This window comes from Rhipicephalus sanguineus, chromosome 10, assembly GCF_013339695.2.
Source record: "Rhipicephalus sanguineus isolate Rsan-2018 chromosome 10, BIME_Rsan_1.4, whole genome shotgun sequence".
Taxonomy (NCBI): Eukaryota; Metazoa; Arthropoda; class Arachnida; order Ixodida; family Ixodidae; genus Rhipicephalus; species Rhipicephalus sanguineus.
In genome coordinates this window covers 70,502,141-70,529,024 of record NC_051185.1, presented here as the reverse complement: position 1 = coordinate 70,529,024, position 26,884 = coordinate 70,502,141, and the positions used below count along the sequence as shown (strand labels likewise).

The 26,884-nt window shown below is 45.6% G+C and overlaps 1 protein-coding gene across 1 annotated transcript; it reads right to left on the bottom strand.

The window, feature by feature from the left end:
- On the bottom strand, positions 1–26,707 carry LOC119372101 (minor histocompatibility antigen H13-like). The gene is given in 12 exon segments (XM_037642560.2): positions 1–1,177; positions 4,486–4,571; positions 5,506–5,608; positions 7,614–7,734; positions 13,149–13,206; positions 13,360–13,485; positions 14,691–14,776; positions 18,571–18,680; positions 20,146–20,228; positions 25,755–25,838; positions 25,840–25,854; positions 26,484–26,707. Coding segments are annotated over 12 exon segments (1,200 nt in total). The 5' UTR covers positions 26,673–26,707; the 3' UTR covers positions 1–1,038.
- Between the last annotated feature and the right edge of the window lie 177 nt (positions 26,708–26,884).

Sequence of the window (26,884 nt, the reverse complement as noted above, 5' to 3'; positions counted from 1 at the left end):
ACAGGTGTGAAAACATCTTTTATTCTCTTTGGCTGGAAAGCGCACAACCAAACCAGACAAATGGTACCATCACCCCCTCTTTTTTATTACAAAATCAAGTGATAAAACAACAATGCTCGTGAATTATTCCAACCACTCATTTCACTTGGACTCTGGACTGAGGTACAAAAATATTCTGCTCCGCAAGGAAAAACTTCAATTTTAGCTGTGAATGGTGGAGACGATGTACTAACACCAATAGAAAAAAAATTTACATTGTGATGGTGGAACTTTTAGTAATACTCTCGTTTTGATGAGACACAGATGTTTATGAAATGAATGTTTTTACGAACACCTACACAAGCCAAATTGGTTATCGAATTTATTGTCACGTAGACTCACTGTCTCAATAAATTACATTATGAGCCAAATGCACCTTCTGTGATGTTCAGGCCTCATGACTTGTCTCTCAACTCTGGACATGGCTCGGTTTATGAGTTGCTCAGCTGCTTCGTCGATGCAACGATAAACAACGAAACACATGAACAGTTGTCGAGAAACCGGGCCTTACAAACACGTAGAACTCTTTCACAATTTCAAAACAAAATGGTAAATAAGAATACAACAAAGGCAAAGACTGCCACAGAGGTTTCCAAATTATCTCGGCAAACGCTCAAGACTTTTTCAGCTGAAACGAAACCCTACATAAGGGCTGTTTCGGCATCACAGGAAGTTGGTTCCCTAACCAACGAATCTGCAAAACTGCCACGAGCCGGGACTCTTAGCCGCACGTGGCATCGCGTCGGCGTAACAGCATGCTTCGTAGTTTCACTGGAAACAAGTCAGGTAGCACAAACTGAATCCCTCAAATATTCCCAATGCAACTGGCGGAGAAAGCTTAGTCACAATTACTTTTCCTTCGTAGTTTCAAACGTCACAACGTCTTGCGGTGTCCGCACCTTCGGCAATGCTCCGAACCTTGAAAACAGCGTCCTCAATTTAAAACGGCCCCCAAATCGTTCCTCCGTAGCGGCATCATCCTAGTTCCGATGATGTGCTTCACTTTTCTTTCCTAGAATTCTTTTTTGCAGACGCTGGTGAAGCCTTAGGTGTTTTCTGGTCACTGTCGCCGTCTGCCTCTCGCTCCCGCTGGTCGTCAGTGCCCGATGCCTTTTCGTCAGCTGGGTGGTCTTCATACCTGTAATGGAAAAAAAATGAAATAAAACTCAGGTTTCACAGATCATAAAAGGAGCAGCAAGACCACTCTAGGGTGGGCAAATCACAACTTTCACTGACTGAGTGATTGATTGATTCATTCATTCATTTATCCCTTTCTGAAAGTGCCCATGAACAGTTCTAGGCCTCTGTAATGGTGCACTTTTGCTACACAATTAACAGAAAAAGAGAAAAAAAAAAACAAATAAAATATCTGAAATAAACAGTGCTACATGACGCAGCAAACCAATCAAGGACAGAAATAAAAACAAATAGCAAATACAAGAGGTGGAAATGTTGAGATCGCACCACAAAGTTGGTGCCAGTAATTAATATAAAGATAAAACTCTTGCACGAGATGCAACATTGTCAGCGACTTCAGCAGTGACTCTGCATCAGTCCATAGACCATCAGGCGACTGTTCATAACCACATATTGCTCACACGCAAGAGCTTGTGCATATGCGCACAACCTTCCTAGTCTAGAAATAAAACTACAAGGTGGCCCATTGTTGAGAGCCTTGCAGCGGGTAGTTTGGCAATGCAGAGCACTTTTGCGCATGTAGCTTAGCACTTTGGGGAACTTCAGAGAACCTTGATGGATAAAAATAATAATACTAATAATAACAATAATGATTGTTGGGGTTTAACGTCCCAAAACCACGATATAACTATGAGGGCTGCTGCAGTGAAGGGCTCCGGAAGTTTCGACCTCCTGGGGTTCTTTAACATGCAGCTAAAGCTAAGCACGTGGGCCTCAAGCATTTCCGCCTCCATCGAAAATATGGCCGCCGTGGACAGGATTCGATCCCGCGACCTTCGGGTCAGCAGTCGAGCACCATCACCACTAGACCACCGTGGCGAGTAGAATAATTTCCTCAGTCAATTCATCAAAACAAACAAAGACGATAAAGGCTCAACCAAGGATTCTATTTTAAGGAAGCGCCCTTCCGATGTGTGCAATAAGAGCAGGTCCAAATACAGAGCTCCTGCCCCATAACTGTCAATCTTCATCTAACAAAATATTGCACTGAATATTATGTTGCTATCACACAAGGCCCATTTTTTAACACGAAACTTCCTCCACATATGACAAAAGTTTTACTGTGACGTCTTTTAATTCTGCCTCGTTTGATCTCGACAAGACTGGCATTTTGCCTCGGCCAGAGGCACCTGACCACACGTGATCCTAATCTCCCATCATGTCCTGCCCAATTCAGTACTCACGAAGCCATGCTGGAGAGGCCAGCTGTACACACGAGACTCCAAACAAAAAGGTCGGCTCTCATTAGTGCCATACAGGTGAAAAAAATGAAGCAATGATAGCAATACCAATGCTTTAGACAAAGGATTCTCAAATTGGGTTCTGTAAAACCCAGGGGTTCCGTGAAGGGCATTTTATTGTTCTGTCAGCTGTCAACACGAGTGCAATCGACCCCTGTATTATTCTAATTAACATCAATTCATTGATTTAGGCAAGAAAAATTTGCATTGCACTTGGCATTAAACAATGTCACCGCACGCTGCATCCACAGATAAGAAACCTGCCAGTAGCGCGAGATCCACACGATGGTGGTACTTGATACTAGTCACACAGGGTAGCATGTCGCTGTAGCACATTTTATGGAACACCACGATGAAGGCCCGATGATGTATATCAGCTCAAAGGCTTCCTACAACTGTTATCACAATAAAAGACTGGGACAGAGCGCAAAGTCACTCAGCTAGCCTCGTCAAGCCAGCCTCCTCTGACGAAGCCTCTCAGTCTCTTAGGGACCACGTTTATGGATGTGTCAGCAACATAGAACTAAACAGCTGTCAGTTTTGTGCAGTGCAGAAAAAACTTCCTGCGTCAGCTATACAAGATCTACAACACACTGCGCATTTCTCCAACATCAAAGAAAGATTAAAGTGTCGAGTTGGGCTTGTTGGAACATAACTCTGGCACACTGCAGCGCAGTGTGCCAGAATTATGTACCAAGAGAATCAGTGTGTCGAATCAGCGCGCCAGAATCAGTGTGTCGATAGTGTACCGTCCATTGTGTGTTTTTTGCGCTGCAGTGTGCCATCAAAGAAAGCCTTTTCCTTTGATCATTCTTAAATTAATGCTTTCATGATCCTGTTACCCAGCATTGCGCAGCTGCAAAGAAAAGTATTCCGGGCAGACGTGGGATGATAGGACAATTTAATTTTTGATCGATTTTGATGAAACTTGGTGGATTTTATGTATATTTGTGTACTGATTTCAAGTATGCATTCATTTTTCTAATATAATGTGCAGTTTTTAAAATACAAAATATTTTTTGTGCCTGTTGGGGAGCAATAATTTTCCTAAACTAAGAGAGTTTTAAGGGTAAATCAGCACATTAAAAGTCAATCTTCTAAACTCATTAGAACACAAGTTATGGTATGTTTAACATTCGCAAATGAAATCATAGCTTGAAATTGACTCACTCACAAATGTTCAACATACCGTAACTTTTGTTCAAATGCGTTCGAACATCCATTTTTGTTGCATTGCACAAAGTTCTGATTTCAGATTATTGTGATATGCTGATTTCCTTGGTAACTATCATAGTGTAAGAAAATTCTTGCCCTGAAACAGGCACATGAAATGTTCTGTATTTTAAAAACTACACATTATATTAGAACAACAAGTACATGTTTGAAATCAGCACACAAATATACATAAGCTCACCAAGTTTCATCTACATCGATCAAGAAATTAAACAAAACTTTGAAGAGCAGTGTCCCCTTCTTAACATTTAAAATACAAAGGAGAGAACCGCGCACATTTCTGCAAGCTGGTCGGTGCCACTTTCAGCAGTAGATGCTATCAAATTCCATGGCTTGTTTTTGGGAACTTTACGATATTTGTGTCTATCTTGGCAGGATGGTGCCGCAAATTTTCAATACAGCACTGTTTGGCACAGTTGGCGAAGAAGTGGGCTCACTGACATTGTATTTACATGCAATTATTTCATAGAGTCATCCGTTCACGTTTTACACAAAACCCGTGCTTAAGTTGCACTTTTACTTATTGCCAACAAATGACCCCCCCCCCACAAAGTCAGAATTAAAAGTCAACCCTCGTCTGATATACCAGTCATTATAAGCATATCACAAGCAGTGAGCTACTTGTCCGCTGCAGAATTTGACAGTGAAAATACCAGACTTCCACCCCCTTGTGAATACCGACAGAACTGATTACACTTTCAGTACAAGAGTACCATTTCAGTTTTACAACAAACAAGATGGACAAGATCGACAAGCCACCTCCATATACACTCACTTGAACATGGCCGTTATATCCCCCATAATGGCTGCAACTGTCAGCGGAACACCAATGCATGCTGGTACCAGGTACAGGAGTGCTGGCTGTAAGGAAAAGGCAAACCGTCGGCTAAGCTTTTTCCCCGCTGCACCTCAATATAAACCGTGCCACGACGTGCCCGTTGTGTGCCCGCACAGTTTCAGTCCATCTAACGCGTGCCCGTGCAATGGGAGTGGTTTTGGTTTCTCAAGTTTTGTACTGCGGCTTGGTCATAAAACGTGACGTACATTGCTCATATAAAGTGACAATTTATGGCTAAGTAACATACATTCCTTTCATTTCCATCAATGTAATATTGGCTCTTACGCTTGCACCAGAGCCATATGACAGAGCCAACATCACATTCATAACCTGGTCATCTTGAGCACATGCCCATCATATTATATTTCAAGTTTTGATGTTGCATTTCATTCCACGAGCTTCATACTTTCTTGTTCTATGAATAGACACCATACAACATGCGGTAACACCTTATGCTACGAACGGCCCCTGCTGCATGAATCAAACACAATTACGAACAGCAGTCCCTAGCAGCACAAAGTTCACCACATTGTGCTTTCTAAGTACAAGTTGAACAATGATGCACATGGCTACCCAATCTCAACCTGGCTGTCCACTCGGAAATGAAGGTGCAATAACACTGACATCTAGGGGCAAAAAAATAAATAGTAATAAAAAATTTCCGTAATTTTTTGCATATACCCACACCCCCACTTCTTAAGCAAATTTTTTCGTTTTTTGGTGCGGGTTATACGAGAGGAAATACGGTACTTGTGCAAATATCACAAACAATACAGAGAGGGATCAGGAAAGGATAAGCATGGGCACACTGTTTAGCTCTTGTTATAACCCCCATGGCATATAAATATATTTTTCAAAGTGTTCTGAACTTTAGGGAATCAGAATGGTTGCTAGAGCTGGAGCGCATAGTAAATGTACCAAGGGTGCAATGTATTTGTCAACCACAGTAATGCTCACCTGTGCATGGTTGAAATAGACCATGATGAAGATGGTGAGTGCCAGGCCGAGCACGTAAGCAACAAAGCTGCTCACGAAGTAGAGATTCCTTTGCCTGTTTAGGCTGTAAGAGAAATGAAGAGATTGCGGCAGTCAGTTCACCCAGTGTTCAACATTGCTGTTCTTATCCAAAGAATACATCCTTAAAACATAATAACCTCTGTGGTTTTACATGCCAAAACCAAGCATTGAGGCACACCATAGTGGGAGATGCTGAACTAATTACAGTAGAACCCCGTTGATACGTTTTTGAAGGGACCGTAGGAAATAAACGCAAGAGACGGGAAACGTAAGAGCCGAAAAACAGGAAAAACGGCAAAATATTTAGTGGTACAGAATTTTATTTCAATTCTTACGAGTAGCACGAAAATTGGCGCGCTCAGCCGCGATCTAGTCGATGGATGGAAACGCGGAGCTTAGGACGGCCTTATCCACAGAAATGTAATCAACGTATGTGATTTTTTTAACACCAACAGCTGTAGGCATGAAAGAACTAAGCTCACGCAATCACGACCGGCGCGGCGAGTCCGACCGCGAACCGCACGCACGACCATGCGAGCTCCAACCAGCTCGAACTCCTCCCGTTCTCCGACAAATAACGATGATGATGAGTCTACGCCAACGCGATGGCAGAAGTCAATGCCTATCTCGAAGGCCTTGCTTTAGCAAGCAATTACGTCATACACGCCATGTTTGTGCAATGCAAATCTCAGAGGCTATCCTTTTGTCAATAGTAAATGCCAATCTCGAAGGCCTTGCTTTCGCGAGCAGTTACGTCATAGACGCCATCTTTGCAATTTGAATCTCGAAGGCCATGCTTTTGTTTGCATCAATTGAAAGATTCTGTTGCTTGCGCCTCTCATCCGGCTAATATTACGGTCAAACGAGGCCAAGCTGCGTGAAAATGCACCATGGCCGCTCTCTTTGGTAGTCACTCGGTCGCTCCGGGCGCACTTCGCGACGTATCATACGGGAACGGTCCGACAGTTACGACGTAACAACGGGGTTCCCAATACATTGTATCCTATGGGAGCTATGCCGGGACCGGCGGAAAACGACGTAACAGCCGGGAAAACGCAGCAGTGAGGAACGTAACAGTGGGGTTCTACTGTATGACCACCTGGATTTAAATCCCTAATCAGCACTTAAATTTAAGTAAGCAGGCATTTTCATATTTTGTCACCATCAAAACATGGCTGTCCAGCTCAGGAATCGAACCGATGCCCTCATGCCCAGCAATGCAACACTACAACCACTAGGCCACCATGGCACGTGTAGTACACTAGTTTCCACCGTAAGCTTTGCGTTAATTTCAAAAGAGCAATTTTTGAAACTTTCCTATGCCTACAGAATTTTAAAGAACTCAGTGGCTTGTTGAATGTTATTCTACAAGTGTATACTTGTTAAGCATATAACTTTTTCTGCCTTAACCTTAATTGAATGGGTTTATATGTACCACCACAATACTGGGGCCATCAGAAATGTTGTAATAGATGGATTTATTTAAAGAAGGGGTCGGCAACCTGCAGCCCCCCCCACCTCTCGCACGACAACAGAACCCCCCCACCCCACCCTCAACTTACGGATGAGCACCTCCCGACTATCCCATGAACACCTCCACGACTTTCTGGGTCTGTCGGTGAGCAACCTTGACATAGACATTTGCATCATCACCAAAAGTCTCATTGAAAGATCTGTTTCTTGTGTGCTTGTAACGTATATGTTTAAAAATTGCAACCTTGTGACATGCGTGCCGCAAAAGACCATGATTTCTATTCCAGTTTTGTACGTTATTGTCTATTCAGATTTTTTTTCTCTCTTTGCCTACAAAGCCCCCACCCACCTTCGTGTGGCCCCTGCCATGCCGGCTTCGTCCAACTTGGCTCTTCGGCTGAAAAGGTTGCCGACCTCTGATTTAAAGCATATGCTGCTCTTTGCTGTCCCAAATCCTTGGCGGATGAGTACTATGCTTTTGCCTTCTAGCCCCATCGGAACACAGCCACAGACGGATTCAGATGGTTCGCACACGGATTCAGCAAATCCGGCCACAAACTCTACTTCAAGCGTACCTGAAGTCGAATCGCAACAGAAGGGCAATGAAGATGCCAGGAATGACAATGTCTCCCAGGCCGAGCATGGCAAAGTGCTTGCCCGCAAAGCCACTCTCCAGGAAATCCTGGGGGAACACCACTGAAAGTGGAAGCGCAACAATACTGATTATTCTTGGGCAAGAACGTGCAATACCAAAACATTACCAGCACAACACGTCATCCTCTGTACACACTATAACCTCATTATAACAGTCACACCTTACACAAAAATAACTTCGTTATATCCGAAAATTCGTTATAAAAATGCATTCACAACACTGTATCTACGACAAGACTATTCTTCATTTACTTCGTTGTAACCAATAATTCATTACATCCGTGTTCATTATATTGAGGTTGGAGTGTATAGTACACTACTTCCCCTCCCAATTTCATTGCACTGCCTACCAGTGGTTACACGAAAACATTTCTTCACTGTCATTTACAGGAGACATCCTGTACTGGTCCTAAGTCACCTTAACAGCTTCTGTGTAAGGCAGTTTGCATTGGTGCGAGAAAGCAAACTGAAACTTGTGACATTGCACTGCCTGGCACGACAGGTTAAGTGTGAAATTAGCAACAAACAACCTTCATTACTTTAGCCATTAAATAATTGATTTGAAATGCCCGTTCACAGTGACATTATACCTTAATTACCTCCCCACGATTCCCCAGCAAATACAATGCACCCGCTAGACCATCAACCACCCGAAATTACCATGAGTTGAAGATGTCTACTTTTATCCTTTGTACAGAATTGTGGAATGCTCTGTCTAGTTATGTTCAATCTTCATCACTCGATCACCTCTTATTGTATATCACTAATAATCAGTGATGCTACCGAGGACTTCTGATTTGGAGCAATTTTCGGAGCAGCAAAATTTCCGTTTTGGAGCACTTTGGAGCAGCAAAATTTTCATCTTGGAGCACTTTGGAGCAGATAATCTTGCATCTGGGAGCACTTTGGAGCAGCGAATTTTACATCCTGGAGTGCAATACAGAAGCATATTGCATTAACATTCAAGCACCTGAGTATTATTATGGGGCTCTTATGAACGCTAGAAATATTTCGATTCATTGCAAATCTCATGGAAAAAATCAACTCAGGAGCATAGGCGTGCACACAGGGGGGGCAGGGGGGGGGGGCGCAAAATCTGCCCCGTATACATTGACCCTTGCGATAGCAATTATATGGACACTCTCGGCGGATTTTTGCCGTCGCCGTTGCCGTAATTTTCCGTATAAAGTCCAAATTAATAACATCACCATGCGCATTCTAGCCGCGGGTAAAAGCTCGCGAGCGCTGGCGACGAACGCGGCTGAAGCGGAGATTAAACTAGCCGGCCGTCTGTCTCCGTCGCACGGAGAGCGCATGAGATAACATCTTCCCGCGTGCGGGCCTGCCGTCGATTGCGCATCAAACAGAGAGGAAACGCCCCGCCCGTCTTTCGTAAGAAGCATGAAGGGACGCCAGGGGAGCGGAAGGGGGGGGGAGCGCATCGTTCGAAGGGCGCAGGCTTCGCTCTTAAAGGGCCCCTCACCAGGTTTGACAATTTTGAGCTAACGAGCGCAATGCATACACTGGGCGTTCACGATCACGTCTGCCAAAATTTGCAACGCTACGCGCCGCGGAAATGGGTCAAATTTCAAGGTGAACGCTGCTTGCCCTTCCTCTCGCGGGCGTGCGCTTTAGAGAATGAGGGGATGACGTACATGAGAAAATGGCCCTACATAGATGGTAGTGCTATGACATCACTCCTCTACGTATACGACTGTGCTCTGACGTCGCCAACAGTAGCACGTGACACTGCGATAATTATTTGACACGACATGTGTAGTTTGTGTAATTTGTTGCTTGAATAGATTAATAAAGCTTGAGAGAAATAATGAGACACCTAAAGGGAATGTGTGCGTCTTTTTCATTTTTTTTTCGTGAATTGCAGCGAGATGCGGGGCTAATGTGCCTCCCTCTCCCATGCGTTCGTGTCCCCGCGGTTAGCGCATCGAGCAGACGCCAGCCCTGGAAACGAAAGTGAAGTTCTGGCGCGTTCGAGCACTCATTATGCTCGTTTATTCTACCGCGTCCAAGTAAACGTTAATGCGGCACTGGCTCATGATACCGCCACTCTAGTGCCCGTACAAATGTCTCAACTTTCATGCCCGTCCCGTAGAGACAGGCAGTACACCACGGAGAACGCCGACAAAACGCCCAGGGCCGCTACATAAAAAAAAGGTAGCAGCCGTGCAACGCCGCTCGCGTGCTTGGGCTGGCTCGGGCACATCATGCGCACGTGACCATGCATGCGCATGACGTGTTCATGCGTATGTGTCAAGTGAAGAGGGCAGGGAAGGGATTTGGCTTGCTAAGGCTACACGGGGCGAGTGGCAAGGGTTTGAAACACGCCTCCTCGCATCATGGTTTCGTGCCGCAACAAATTATTGTTTATCTCAGCTCGTAATGAACCGATCTGAAAAATTCTTGCAGCATACTGCTCTTCATCCGGCACACAACGACTTCCAGCGTCTAACTAAAATTTGCTATATGGCCTGGTGAGGGGCCCTTTAAGCGAAACTGAGTTTTTTAGATGCGAAGTATCTTAAGGCGGAGCTCAATCCGGTGGTGGTGGTGGTGGTGTGCGGCGTGACCACCCTTACTGCGCATACCCTGTCCACACACCTCCTCTCTACTCACCCTCTCCACTTTCCCTCTCCCCTCCCCCTTTCCACTCTTCCTCTGAAACGCGGGCTAGACATGCCGAAATTCTCTCCTGCGCAACGCCGCGATGAGCTCGAGCGCATGCGCGTCCCCTCCCCTTCTCCCTCCTCTCCTACGCTGCCCCCCTCGCGCCCGCCTGTCGACCGCGTTCCCCGCTCGCCCTGTGAGAATTGACGGCCAGGCTAGATGGAAGATACGACGCGCGTAGCGTCCCTCTACGCGTTCCCCGACGCAAGGTCGGTAGCATGCCCAACGAATGCCAACGGAACGCGATCGTGCAAGTGCTCCGGCTTCGCATCGCCTCATGGTACCCTTTAGCGGGAGATGGTGTAATTTTTAACCGTTAGCTATTGACCCCCGAAAGCGAGGGGCGGACGTGTAACATGGCGTAGCCGCTTCGCTGTGGGCCGTCAGCGACGGGCCCGCTACTGACAGCTGCGCATTTGCGGCTGCTCCAACCAGGAGACATGATTTTACTAATGAGATGACATTTTTAAAAAAGCAAGCAAAAAATTCGAATGGGAACCCTAGCACATGAGCTCGAAAGGGCAGGGCCTTTTAGGGGGTATTTACCGCAGAGTGATTACAAACTCGGACGCGTGCTGGCGGAAGGAATTACGAAAAAGCTGTTCTGGAATAAGATCCATGGATAAAGTATAGCTGATGAAAAGTGTCAACGCGTTTCCACCGTTCGCGTGCTCTTCCGTAAACGCGAAGCAACGAAAATTCGATATTGTCCCATTTATTTACTGCGAGCGATCCCAGATTTCATTCCGCGATGTCCGGAAACAGAAGTGACAGACATTTTAGCGGCACTCATGTAGTTATTACTGAACATTGCTTTCCTTACGTGCCGTGCGACGCTTGAAACGAGCTATCAGCAGCGTTTCTGGAACAGACGACGTCCGCCGATGAATCGCCGTCGCACTTTCTCGCTACCGATAGGCCTAGACGTCACGAGCCTCTGCGGAGAGCGCGTCTTGCTGTCGAGCCGACTTGCAGAACAGAAGCTACGTCGGCACCGTGCATGGCATCGTGGCTTACTCGGAACACACGCGCGAGCGCTATTTATTCAGCAGAATAATTCTTGGTCCATGATTGCGACTTTATTGGCAGCCCCAAGATCGAGCTGCACATGTTCTGACGTGCCGGCGGTGCGATTGCCTGTGATAGACGCCCCCAAACCCGAGACTTTGGCGCAGTTTGACGCAAATTTCGTCATTATCAGGATGGCGCAGTAAATACAATTTGGCGCACTTTGGCGCAGTTGGCGCAGGAGTGGAATCACTGAATAATTCATGTTCAGCGCACTTTGTATGTTCTTTTATGTATTATTGCGATAGCAATTATATGGACAGTCTCGGCTGGAAAATGTCCGTCCCCGTCGCCGTCATTCACCGTATATGTATAAGTATGTATATATATAGAAAGGCCACAAAGAAAAATGATTTAGAAATTCTTTCCGACGCGCGGAATCGAACGGGCGACCTCTCGCTTTGCAGCCCACCGCGTTAGACGTTAGGCCACGACAGCACTGTCTCTCAGCCTGCTAACGGCGAGCTATTTATATACACCATGTAATTCAGCATGCTTTCTTAGTGGGCACATAGATGGCGCGTCGTGCGCGCGTGTTGCGCGCTTTAAATATCGTCGCCCTGCCCCTGCGAACGCCGTTGCTGTTCGCTCTACAGGGCGTCGTCGCTTTCGTGCGCTTATCTCAAGGAAAGAAGGGGCGGCCGGTGGGGTGCATCGCTTCACTCGCTGCAGCGGCCGCGTTTGCGAAAGAAGCGCCCTGTTCGAACAGAAATAAGTAACTGTGACAATTAGTTCGTGCTCGCCTTGTGTGTGCCTGTTCGTTTGTTTCGTGCGTCCTGCTTTATGTTTGAGCAGTGCGCTTCAAGTGTCGAGGTGTGACGCATTAGTTCGCGCTCGTCCTGTGTGCATTCTTTTCGTGCGTCCTTTGGGCTCGAGCGATGCGCTGGCAATTTCGAGCTGCTTTCCGTTCTTCGCGTTACATTACAATTTATTGCTATCACAATCATTGCTTCGCCGTTGCGGCGAAACTGTGACTTTTTTGTATTTGCTCACTCCTACGATAGCCCTTCGGGGCTGCAGCATGTTGAAATAAATAAATAAATAAACAAATAAATAAATAAACAAATAAATAAATAAATAAATAAATAAATAAATAAATAAATAAATAAGGTGCCTGTGCAGAAGATGCATGCGTATTGCATGCACACAGTGCTTACGGAATGAAATGCATCAATTTAGGGCTAAGCAATGCACATACTTTCACTTCCACTGGCTTCAGCTCGTGTCGTATCGGCATGACGTTGGCTCTCACACTTACGTCAGAGCCACTGTAATGGCATTGACGTGACACAATTATCTCGAACAATCAGACACACCAATTGTTCCGCTTTCAAGTTTTAATGCCGCATTTCATTCTGCAAGCACTGTATACGGTTCACGGTTTATGATAATCGTCCATTTGCCCTCCCTCTATCTCCTTTTGATGTCCCTCCTCCCTTTCGATAATGCAGAGTAGCAGGTCAGAGATGATGTTCTTTTGGCTGACTCCCCTGCTCTGGCTATATTTAATTCCTCTCGCTCCGACTACATTTTTTGGCATGAAAACACACTTTTGAAGCACATTCCATCCCTCCAGTATGACTAAACGTCTTCCTACGTAGCATACAACATTGGCATCCACACCATATTCCACTACACATTCTGATCCCCAGTTCATCCCCCCCAACCCCCAACTCCAACGCTGAAACCACAAGGCAACTCACGTTTGATGGGCGCTTCGAAAGACTTGGCGACGGTCACCATGACGTCGGTGCCAAAGACCTGCGCGTTGAAACATAAAAAAAAAAGAAAGGCATTTTAAATAACCGCACGTGGTAGCCATACGGGTTACGACAGCACACACACAAAGGAGGGGGACCCCAACCTTCACGAAGGCAAGGTCTGTCCCGGTCTCCCTGACCCGTTCTCGCTCACCCAGAAGATGTCGTAGACGAAGAGGCCACCGAGCAGGATGCAGCCCGTGGCCACCGTGTTGATGTGCAGCAGCTCGACGCCGTTGACAGCGAAGGCCAGCCCGAAGAGGTTGTTGGCCACCCAGTGCTGCGAGGTTGAGAAGAGCAACGTGGGAAATGTTGCTGAGCAACGATTGAAGAGCGAACAAAATGGCAGCACACTTGTAATGCCTGAGAACTGGTAGCCCCATTATAAATGAAAAGTGTTCATGAGCTGTCTCGCCATAATAGCTCCCCCCACCAAAAAAAAATATATATAACAAAATGAAAAGAAAAGTAAAATAAGAAATTACACAAGACTTGCAACCCTCCACAGTCCAATAATTTAAACATTTGATGAATTGGAACGAATTTCCAATTTTCGGTTGGCCCACTACGTTTTCAAAGCCACTTAATTCAAACTAGTTCTCTGCATTAATACATTTTCACTCGTTTGTGGTGGAAAAATATCTGCTGCCTTTGTCGCTTCTAGCTGAACATCTGCATTCTTTATCACTAACAGTCACAAATAAAGCCGATGTGCGTACTTAGTAAGAGGCCACAAATAAAGCTGATGTGCGTACTTAGTAAGTGGCAAAACTAGCCGAACCCCGCCCCGCGTACCAACAACCACATGTTGATAAATCTTTTCTTCAATCTCTTCTTCACTTTTTACCGTTTCTAATTGAATGCAACAATCCGCTTAAACTGCCATGTCTTTAAAGGAGTACTGACACAATTTTGAGGCACCCCAAAAGGGACATTTTTCGTTTCCATGTTGTGCAGGATCAACGCTCTCCACACACCCGAGCCAGACAACATGCAAAAAATATTTTTGAGTTTAAAGTTTTCGTCGCCCAGCATCAGGAAGTCAGCCCCATCGCAATGGGCATTATCATGACAAGTCAACACAGTTCACTGGGTTGGCGATAACTGCATCCAGCATGCAGCCTAAATCGCAGAAATCGCTGTCAGAGTCTCTGGACGACAATTCACTCATCGTTGTTTACGTGAACCACGTGCAACTGACAGCAAACTGACAGCTGTTGCTAGTACGTCGCGAGTTGCTCTCTTCTCATGACGCTGCACTCATCCGAACTTGTGTTGACACGTCACTGCGAAGCCGGCCCCTCGATACCAAAACTGAAACTGCTGTTTTAAGGCAGCAGTATTAAAAATATATTCAATGCATTCCAAAGCACTACGACCCTCCTTTTAGGGTTCTCAACACCGGTGTTTTTATTTGGCGCAACAACCCGAAAATATCTAAAACACATGTCAGTACTCCTTTATTAGTGGCAAGTAAGTGCTCACCTTTTTCCAGAGATACCAGACTCCGAACAGGCAGCAGAAGATCCAGCAGGCTACGTCATCATAGCTGAAGCGGTAGTCAAAGTACTCTGCGCAATGTCCAAACAAACAGGGCAACAGCTAACATCAGGGTTTGTAGAGGTTTCAAAAGAGAAAATTCAAGGATATTCAAAGAATTTTAAGGGTCTGACGCATGTTTTTCCAGGACTGAAAAAACCCCATCCAAATGAGGATTTTCTTCACTATAACAATGTTTCAAATTCTGACTAAATTAATCGCATTTATACATATACAGTTGAAGCTTGATTCAACGAAGTCATCACCACGCTCAAATTACTTTGTTAAATCGGGAAGTTTGTAAAATCAAGAAATGGGTTTTTCACTCCTTTGAAACCTAAAATCATAATACAGTCGAACCCGGTTATAACGAACTCGAAAGTGTCGCGAAAAGTGGTCGTTATATCAGTAGTTCGTTGTATATGGACTCGCCCTTAAAAACGTGCGCTTAGCGGCCAAGCCATTTTTTTTTCTTTGTGCACTTTTATTAAAGTGCTACCTTCGATGACAAGCTAAGCCTTTTCGCGTCGTGAAGCGACACCCGCTGCGTGCTCACAAGTGAATTAACCGCCGCTGCAATGAGCTGACACCGTTTCACCGAAGCGCGGTACCGCGACGTGGAGCCGATCATCCCTGGCTAGTTGCTTGCAGCGCGTCGCCTACTCGGGTCACGGAGTCACTGCCGGGTCGCTTGCTGTATGCCGTATGCGCGCGTTTGTACGTTCTTCGTGCCTGCTTCACTCCGGACCGTGCACGGGTGCGTCGACTAGCTTCTTCGTTCAACGCGGCGAAAACAAGCATTTTCCAAGCAACGCGCCACTCTACGTCTCCGTGATGCTCTCGCGGCCCTGCACGACGATGGGCGGCGCACTTCAGTTGTCACCTACGTTTCTCGGTGCCCGCGTGGCACAACAACAGCGAGCTACTTTCGTTTCTACAAAGCGACGCGCAGTTTAAAGCGGTCTCACACGACGCGGCGGCGGCGAACTTGCGAACGGCATGGCGCGCCCGTACCGCCGTCAATCCGCAGTGTACGGCGTATGCCACACGCGCAGCCGAGCAGATATCTACAGATGACTGTGATAAGGTTGTCGGCTATAAGGCATAATGGCACATTCATCGACGGCCGCCACCTCGCCTTCGCTCTTTTCTGATGCTTATCCGCGAAGGCATCGCCGCAATCGCGCGGAATTCGTAATCACCGATCGCCCGGTCTCTGCCGTTACCGAAAAGACGGACGACTTTTCGCGGCACATTGTGGCGTCGACGAGTTTAGGGACGCAGTGAACCTTTTTGCGATGGAATGTTATCGCGGTTATCACTTCTTGCATTTATGCCTTCTTGCGTTCCAAGGCATTGTTTGGTTCATCGCAGGCGGTCGTAGCTGCAGAGAACGGCGCCAGGAAAGTTACTGTGCGAAAGCTGACCGCAAGGCTTCATGCTGCCTACTATTTTTTTTCCCTCACTGCCATTCTACCACTGAAGAAACGCCTGGAAAGTGTGCGACGTCGCTCGCAGCGTCCAAAATCTGCGTGCGGTGCTCGCCGATCTGGGTATCTTAGAGTCGCGAGTAAAAACACAAGCAAGGCACGCGCGAGCGCGCGCGTCGCGAGACCGCGACCGTGTCTGAAGTGTTCGTTGTAAAAGTAGGAGGCTTTGAAAAATGTTCGCTATATCTGGACGCAGCTTCAATGGTTAGCATAGGAAAATCGTAAGTGCACCCAAATACGGTCGTTATAACCGACAGATCGTTATATGTGGGATCGTTATAAGTGGATTCGACTGTATAGAGAAACCAAAATGTACCACAGCATCGTATTTACCGCTAACCCATGCATGCTCGCGTGAAAAGCTTGTTCAGGTGTACTGAACATTCAGATTCTCATATGTGGTCCAGGCAATGCAGGCGAGGTAGACAGTCGTGTGAAATTTGACATGCAGCCGAAATGCACTAATACGGTGAATGAATGCGGCATTGGCTCAACCAAGGTGGACTCGCACCTGCGCAGTAATGGCTGCTGCCATCGGCTCGCTGACTGTCCAATTTTTCAACAGGAGCGACGTCACGATGGGGCATTCCCGTCACGTGCAAACCATTCAAGTGACGTCAGTGACGCCTTGCTGGACTGTCCAATCATCGTGAAGCCAGCTTCCTTCACACTGAGGGCCCAGGATATAAAAGCGTGGCCGACATGCTGGTACTTCAGTGGGCGAGACGACAGCAGCGTTACAACCATCTTCAAGCCATGTCTCTTTTTTTTACGCAGCTATGTCACGCAGACCATGCATTTTGCATACGTTCCAATAATAAATTTTTGCTGCTGTTTTCTTGTCCACATAAGAAAATCTATTTTTCTGATGCTCAGTGGCGCTTCTCTTCCGGTGAAATGATTTGTTTTAAGAGTCTCTTGCTGTGTCGGCATGCTGAGGAGATCCCTGGTCCTAAGACGACTGGGTCAGCTGAAACAGGCTCAGGGCCTACAGCCCGCATCGACAGCCCCTCAGTTTCTGGCTTGAGCAGTTCTGCATGTACCACTGGTAAAACAACTAATGATGATCCTTTCAGTACAAGTAAACATCACAATGTTTCCAAGTTACTAGAAGTACCTGTCCATCAGAAAAAAATAGCGCAGGATATAGAAGAAATGAAGGGTTTCCACGAAGTGTTTGATGCGATGTTATCTTCGCTTGAGACTAGGGTGACCAATCTTGAATCACTCTCTAGTGATTCTAATAGACACGACGGCAGCCAAGATAGGGCTGTTTCCGATATCAGCTCCCTCGATAAGAAAGTCAATCTGCTCATCTCAAAAAACGAGCATCTTGAAAATCGCTTACGTTGAAAAAATCTTGCTTTGCGCGGACTTGGTGATCCTATTGACAAAAGCAATGAAGTATTACTGAACAATGTATCGCGCTTTTTCTCTGATAAACTGCAGCTTGACTGTCAAAATATTGAAAGATGTCCCAGGCTTGGAAAATTTCGAACGGACAGAGCCCCTCCTATTATCATAAAATTGCTTGATCATCACGATAAAGTGCAAATCTTGCAAAACAGGACTAAGTTGGGCGAATCAAATTTTCAGATAGGTGAAGACTTCTCCGCTCATTTTCGTTCAATTTGCTAAAAGATTTGGGATGCTGCAGCCTCTTTCTGTTCAGATCGCCACATTGTAAGTTTAAGATTTAACCACGCTTTTGTCGATAATGTCCACTACAACTGGGATAACGATACTAACTCCCTTGTCAAAGCATCTAGCAGTTCTAATGGTCTGTTGCATAGCACCACTCCGAGTGCTCAGTGACGGCCACTGCACCCGTGCAATAACCTAATCCTTTTAAATGTCCTAGTAAACAAGTTTCCCGAATTTCTTTCCTTGATTTCACCCTATTCTCCCCAAACTGTAGGTGTAACAGAAACCTGGTTAAATAGTGATATGTCACATCACACAGCATTTCTTGATATTACGGATTCTGACAGCACAAAATTGGACCTCGTCAAATGCTAAGCAGTAATGAGCAACTCGATAACGTTTTTAAAGGAAGCATACACCTAGCCTTTCAGAACTTTCACTTGGCTTCAAGTGGGCAAATTCAGGTATAAATGCTTGGAGGCTTGAGAGATCTCAATAAAATACAGACGCTTGGTTTTCCTTTTCTAATCAGACTTTTCCTACCACATGAATGAAACAAGATACACTTCATGAATATAGTAAACCCTCTGCTGGGAAACTAATCTAGGATCCACTCAGCATGCCACTTCTTCGGCCGATTTGCGAACGCAGACAATTCTGCGTTTCCTCAAGGCACTTTAATCACATCTCACCTTCGCACTCATCAGTCTGCGTAGTCGACCATCGCTGGAAGGAGATCCTATATTCCCAGCGATAAAAGTGGCTGGGCAGCAAACTTCGCAGGACGCGGCTGAACGCTGGGCTGCAAAAGCGAAAACGTACAAGATCGTCCGAAATGCAATAGGAACGCCACATGGCAAAGCTCGATGAAAACGAGATGTCCCTGAACAACCGCCCTCCTTAGTCAAAATAAGCGCTGCCAGACAGTGTAATGATACTGAGATAATGATACTAACTCCCTTGTCAAAGCATCTAGCAGTTCTAATGGTCTGTTGCATAGCACCACTCCGAGTGCTCAGTGACGGCCATTGCACCCGTGCAATAATCGAATCCTTTTAAATGTCCTAGTAAACAAGTTTCCCGAATTTCTTTCCTTGATTTCACGCTATTCTCCCCAGACTGTAGATGTAACAGAAACCTGGTTAAATAGTGATATGACACATCACACAGCATTTTTTGACAGCCTACACAGACAGTGCTTCAAACAGATTTTCCGAAATTTCCATCTCCACATCAACTCACGAGTTTGAGCAGCAGATGTTCACTTAAAGGGACAGTAAAGAACAAAATGATTTTTCTCATAGTAGTAAAGTACTCTTTCACGATACCGAAAACACCACGCTTGCTGCGAGAAAATGCTTAGTAAGCGAGAAAACGCGCAAAAACAAAATGTGGGTGGCGACGCCACCTTGATGTTTCCACACCATTCGCCGTGACGTCACATGCTTTGACGGTGCCTACTAGGGACTACGTAGTTTCTAATCGGTAAAAATAAAATACCTTGTCCTCTGAGGGGGCTAGACTTACCATACCAAGTTTGGGGTAATTTTGTTGAGCCCATGCCGCCAAAATACGATAAATACACTATGAAGTCCATGACGTCACGCGGGGAGATTTCAGCGCAAAATTTAAAAATGAAATTTTGAAGTTGATTTTCTCGTGCGCAGCAGAACTCGACTACAGTGGCCGGTGTGCAAACAAAACAAAACGACGGTGGGTAGATCACACAGATGCATAGGCCTAACAGCTGAAAGTTTTCAAAATAAAGTAGAGTGAAAAAAAAAAAAAAAGATCATGCTATTGGTCTTTGGGAATCATTTAAAAATCTTTGAAGCACTGAAAGTCAGAATTCACATTTGTCGGTGGTGTTTTTGCCCTATTTGGAACTAAAGTCCCTCTTTGTGGAAATTTTGGTCGCAATGTTTTTTTTTTTTTCTTTTCATCTCTTGGAACCAGGTGAAGTAACATTTCGCAAAGTGAATCTTTTCTTTCTTGCCAACATCTATGTTCGATAAAGAAGAGGTTAGGCTCTCATTTTAAAATGCTGTAGCATCGCAATGGATATCAGCAGATTAGCTATGCAAGACACTAGCAACACAAGGGGCACTGCAAAACTTCTGTGTGCAGTGAGAAAATGTCACCAGTGGGCAGCGTCGCCATAGATGAGCTAGTCAAATCCTATGCGAGACCTTTCCCGTTGCATGCAGAACCCGTCATCTCTCTTTTTAGCTGACGTTTATGGAGAGACTTATAAGCATGTCACTCACCTCAATATGTGAGCCATTGCTAATACTCCGAGTAAAAAGAAGTATCCCGTGAGGAGGAGGTTGATGTATTCTTTTGAGAAGAGCTGCACACAACAAAGACGTGTGAAAAACACTATTAGCAGAGCATGTGACAGAATACGAATGAGAGAGGGAACAGAAGCACTGTCTGCAGAATTAATGAAAATATCGCACCGCACTGGTAGATAGTCATGCCCCATCTGCAGTTGCGTGCACTTTGCAGACTAATAGAGAGCCGTGCAATGACTTTGCAGCAACCATGTATGCACTGGCCTCGTAAAAAAAATTAAAATAAAAGAAATGACAAGAGCATGGAAACTTGTGCAGCAAACCTTAATTGTAGCAGGCGTATAAGCAAACAAGATGGAGAAATACCAAAAGTTATCTAGAAAAATAGCAACACATACTAACAAGTGAATGAAAGCACACTGCACGGACAACAGTTTTGTTCCTATTCACTTGCATCTATAAATTAAAATTAAATGAAAAATGTCCACAAAGCTAAATTTTTCGCTCAATAGCTCAGTTTCATGTTTAAGCTACCAGGTGACCCCTCTAACACAGAGCAAGTTTTAGAACAAAAGTGCAGCCTTCAGTGCAGGTTAAAAGATAAGAAATAAGTTTGGGCATGATGACGCCACCGCCCACATCTGGCGAACAACATGCCTAAGGCTTTGCTTGCACATATACAGGTTGGTTGCTTCACAAATGTAGTTTGTTACAGAAAGAGTGATCGGTCTTTGTTAATAGTGCCAAGCCTTGGCAGATGTTTCCTTATTCCAGGGCGCTGTTCTGCAATTATCAATCCCAATGTCTGGGGATACAGAGGAAACCCCTCGGCCTACTAGTGCTCAAATAATGCAAGCAGTTTAGATAATCAAGTGGCCTCGGATCCTAAAATGGCACACTATTGAGGAAGAAATTAGTGAATTAAATACCAGAACCGAAAGACTAACTGGATATGTCAAGGTAACACAGGAAAAGCCCAAACAAATTCAAGGGGCTCTGCAACACTTTTTCAGCATGGTCAGAAAACACTGCCTGGGATTTACAATAAATTCTCAAAGTCAGCTAAAGATCGCTTCCTCTTTTCTCGACAGAAAGATGCTTACGGCATCACTGACACGAGTTCCACGCCATTGGCTGATTTGAACATGGCGTGCTCGGTAGTTACTGCAGCCGCCGCGAAAAGCCGTCACTTGCCCGCACGCGCTCGTGCGATCGCACTGAAAGCATGCCCCGCGTGAAGTACCTTCTTCCTCCCTGCTTAGCTTCCAGCGCTTTCGTCAGGATGACAGAAAAGAGAAAGCAATTTACAGTGTGCGACAAATCTTTATAACTCTGCTCGTACTTGATGGATTCAAAAAATTTTTGCGGTGGTCGATTCGTGTAGAAATCAGCTCCTTTAATGAAGCCATGTGATGGCTACTTGGAAAAGTGTTGCGGGGCGCCTTTCAGAACCTAGAAAACATTGTTCAGGAGCAAGCCGAAAAACTTGCAGATCACAGAAGTCAAACTCAACACAAAAATCTAGTTTCTTGACAGTGAAGCTGATTAGCAAATCATTCCTCGGGAGTTGATCCAGAAAACTATCATCATAATAAATGGGTGTGTGCAAGGCTTGTGCGAATAGTAAATGTTAGGTTAGAAGTGAATAGTGATCTGGTCGAATAATTTCGAATCGAATTCAAGTAGTATTATCACATATTATAAAAGAAAATGAGCATATTCGTCATGACCCAACTAACCAAGGCATGTCGATAACAGTCAATGGAACAATGCACTTGGGGCTGCCGAAATGGTCGTGCGCAGTACACGAGAATGAGGAACATCATCCAACACACTAGGAGCATTGTTTCGTCACTGCAGACTTAGCTCCGGCTTCTTCAATTTAATGCACAAATCATTGCGAATGAGGCAACCGAACTTGAATATCGATATTGCTTTGTCAAAGTCCACACGTGGTGGCCATAACTGAAACATGGCTACACAATGGTGCTGCCGACGACTGCATTGTGCTGGAGGGCTACAAATTGTTTTGATGTGACGCCGACTCGCGAGGAGGCGAAGTCGCCATTGCAGTAAAAAATACTACTGTGGCCTCACTAGCTCAAAGAAATGTTGCGGAAACAGTGCGGTGTAAAATTAGCCTTTCAAAGTCGGCATACTTTGTTGGCGTCGTGTACAGACCACCTGGCACACGCCCAAAGTATCTTGAGAAATTGAATGGCTTTCTTTATGGCTATGTTAATGGGAATGCCAGGCTTATGCTGACCAAAGACTTCAGCCTACCACGCGTTAAATAGGATGCTTTCTTGCCAGGTCACGTCAAGACTGATAGTGGCGCAAAGATGCTGAAAATAATGTACACTCAGAACTTAACACAAATAGTGGATGAATATACTACAAGAATAACATGTTCGGCTTGGTCACTAGTGGGCCTGAGGTTCTTATCCAATAAAATATGAAATTATAAGACACGTGGTAAGGGTGGCATTTCTAATCACCGAATTATTTTGACAGCGAAGCTATTCTTGGTCAAGCCTTTCCTGTCCCAGGATCCGAGGTAACGCTTGTGGGCATCGTAAACGGGTATGGGCCACAGACATTGGGTAAATCCCACTACACACAACTTCTCCTAAAAAGGAAGAAGGCAACAGTTGGCCCAATAAATGGCATGCGCGTTACCACATCCACACCACTGTCCCGTGATACTCTGTGGTTATAGGCCTAGTGCGCTGCAGTTTTGACTGAACAAGTGGCGCCGCCCGCGGCGCGGCGCGTTTCTAGTCAGTCGCGGCTGAGAGCGGGTGCGTACGGGCGGAACCATAGCAGCTCGAAAGGACGAAGCTAATTCGCGGTCAAACAGGAGTGTAACTATGTATTGTGGCGTGTATCGCTGTCGCAACAGCTACAGAAACACTGTCGGTAAGCTGCCAAAAATAAAATTACATGGATGTATATGGAAGGCTCACGAGAACGAGGGATGACATGTGCGACGTGCGAGATAAACAGACGCTCTTAATTTTTTAATGTTTTCCTTGCTATTACTGCGCATATTTGCTCGTTGTGGTCATAAACTCTGCCTTCTTTTAGCCCCGATGGAGGTCTTAGACAGCTCGTGAAGCACCGAAACCGCTTATGCAGTGCCCACTTCTTGCGCAATGATGAGAGAAGCTCGAAAACCCTGCATTCTGCCTGTGTTCCGACATGTTTTCCTGCGTGCTATGGGAAAGGTGACAGCGTGACCCTGCGACCAAGCGTTAAACATTTTAGTATCTAGAAGGGGACGCGGCAATGGCCAGAGCCAGGCGCATGATAGGTCTGTGCAGGATGTGTGCTCGCACTTGTTGAAAAACATAGACAAGGCGGCAACGAGCTTACACCATCCTCAGCGTCCACACTTGCATCTGCACCTTGCTCCCACAATGTGCAATTGGTTCTATAAACAGCTGGGAAAATGTGCAGAAATCATCGAAAAGTCCGAAGGAACGAGCCAGCGTAAAACAAAAGCGAGAGGAACAGACGTTTTCTCTCTTGCTTAGCGCGAACAACAACTAACACGCGCGGACTGATTAATAGCGAGAAGCCCTGCTGAATAGCGAGAACGGATGCAAAAGTCAAAGGTAGCTCTTCCCATAATATATGAGGGAAGAAAAAGCACGAGCCGAGCGTTGGTGATGCTGCTGTATAGAGGCGCATCTTCGTCACAATGATATTAATTTAATGTAAATAATAGAAGACCTTGATAAAACTTTGATGACCTGAAGGCGGACGTCCTAGTCGACGCTCTTCACACACTTGCCGCACACCTGCAACTGACTTCGAAGGACCTCTTTGCTGACACAGTTTCCTCCCTGACGCCGCAAACATGATTAGCGGCGTAAAGATCACTGCCGTGAAGAAGATTGCTTTTATTTTAAACACCTTTCTACGTATTCAGTACCGCGGAATCCACATAATCGCGCGCGCTGCTCGTTCCACAATGCCACTGCTCTGCTCCCACGGAGCGGCGTTCGCAGCATGAAACGACGGGATCACGCGCGCGGCTGCTACTCGCAGCGCCACCATACCAGCTGTCGAGGCCTACAAAAGGTGGTGCCTACACTACCACCTCAGAGCTTAACGAAGAGTGTTTAATAAAGACCAGTGATACAACATATTGGAGCATCTTAAGCGAAGGCATCTTTGTAAACCTGTGTATAAGAGTGGTATGGTCAAGATGCAATAAAACTATACTGCCACCTCAAAGCTTAACAAAGAACGTTTAATAAAGAGCAGTGATACAACATATCTGAAAGACCTGAAAAACATAAAAACTGAATTAGCCTGACGAAGGGAATGCCACCAGCTTTGCTGTTTCATCAGTGTCCGCGAAGTGGAGCTGGTTGAACTTTTTGTTACTGTTTCATACAGTCTTTCAACAAGTTAGATCTTGCAAAACTGTAAAAATGAAGTATTAAGCACACCCAGGCAACACTTTAACCCTGGATATGCTAGGGTAGCCATTTAGTCAATTTCAACGTGCATCGGAGCAGAACATCGTTGAACAGCGTCAGTGTTTCGAGGTTACCATTCAACATTGTATCGACAGATGCACTCCTAGTGAAAGAGAAGAAAATTAAGAAGTGCAAGACCTGGATATCATGAGACACTGTTCACGAGAAGTGAAAGCTAAAACACTGCACGGAAGAAACGATGACTAAGAGGAAATAACATGTGTGCGAAGCGAACTGAAGAGAGACCGGATGCAATCTGAGAGCACTTTCTTTAGTCACAAGTTGAGCATGTTCATTAAACAATTCACCAAAAAAAGTGTTGGCTTCACATATCTGAAAAGTACAATAAATTTGAATAGTTGAAATGTGGAAATTAAATTCATATTGCAGACAGTCTGAATAGCTTTTTTCCAGTTAATTTTTTCAGAATGCAGAAGTGAAAACAAGGAGACAAGGGTGCAATATGTTACTTATCGGTTAATGAGATATTAGTATCAGCTGAGAAGGATTATTAAAAAAATCTATAGCCTCCTGATCTCGATTCTAAAAAGGCAAGTGGCCCCTATGAAACAACCATCCCTTTCTCGCAGCTTAGACATTATTCTATAAAAATCCCTATGTCCGTGTTCCCTAGCATGCGACTGGTGCACAGCTGTCATTACCCCCGTGTTAAAAAATGGTGATTGGCTGTCTGCCCACAATTCCCAACCACTGTTACGACAGCTTACTGCAAAACATTAGAACATGTCACAGTCAAACATACTGCCACGTTTCTGGCCTGCAAAAGCATTTGAGAATGTGGTCAGGCCAACTTACAGCCGCAACTAAGACACGGAAGACACGCAACTAAGACACGGGAATGGCGGTATTCCGGAAATGAAAATCGGCTGTTTCACAGTGCAGAAGCCGTTCAAAGCGTGGATAAGTATGTTCATCAAGGCCCTCGCATTTCTAAAGTTTCGCATCAGCTGTTGGAGACTAGGTACCACATTATACGGAATCCGGCATCTCGATGGACAGGAGTCCGCAAGTAAGCGGCTCTTAAGAAGGATCACATGCACAACTGAGAGTTCGAACGTGTTCATATCCTACCTTGAAGAAAATGTACAAGCCAAACAGCGCTCCGCTGGCTATGACTGGAAACATGGCAGCATCCTTTCTCGTCATAGTTTCAGGGCTTTTCGCCCGACTCCTGTAATACAAAAGATATCGCGTGAGCACACAACATAAGCGACGAAAGAGTTTCATTGACTCAGCGTTTTCTTTCATTCAGGGCACGATAAGTGAACCCGTAGACTGAGACAGCATTTCGTGTGAACATGCAAGCGACTCCCAGCCGATATAAAACTGCCCAAGCATTCGTAGTGACTTTTAACTCGGCGGAGAAAGTGAACGACACCGTTTACTGCGAAGCGAACAAGCTTTGGCGAGCCGATATGCCGTTTACGGTGGGTCACATGTTTCGGTTCTCGCACACGGCACCATTAGGAGCGTGTTCCTGTTGAACGATCGAAATAGGCAGGAAAGTGTTGTGCGAGTGCTACATCGTGCGTCTAAAGCAACGGTGAATGTGGTAACCGTAAGTGTCGTAACGCATGAGGCCCGATTGACACGTCTCCTTAGCACCACCGCAGGTATTCACGATTAAGGCGGGCTATTACTGGCGTAAAACCCCCACCACTATTAGGATCGCAGGATAGACAACGTTCGGAGTATATAAGAGTACGCATAAGTTGTTTCAGGCAGCAAATGACGCCACTTTTGGCGCTTACGTGTAACACGGCGCTGACATATGTTGCGGGTGAGCAAAGCATACTAGGCCTTTTGTTTCCGTTGGTGTGTGACGGATTTGAAGGCGCCCAGAACGATGGGGAAGAAAGCCATAAGCATGATGCTGGTGTAGGCGACTGCCTGGCCAGCGGGGGTCGGCTGGAACTTGGTTTCATTTTTGACGGCGTCTTTAAGCGACTCGTTGATCTGAGCTATCACGTCGTCCGCTGGGCCCGCCATGTCTGAGCTAGAGAGGCCGCCACCAGCGCGACCAGCGTTCAAGAAGCGAATGAAGAAGACGTGGAGTAACAAAATCAAGTGATGTCATCGTGACGTTTAATAGCGCGAAGTAGGTTCTTCGCTACCGCCACCACCGGCTTGCATTTTCGTCGCATTCTTGCAAATGCAGTAGAGCACATCTCACTTAGTTTTTGTGTTAAGACCATCAACTA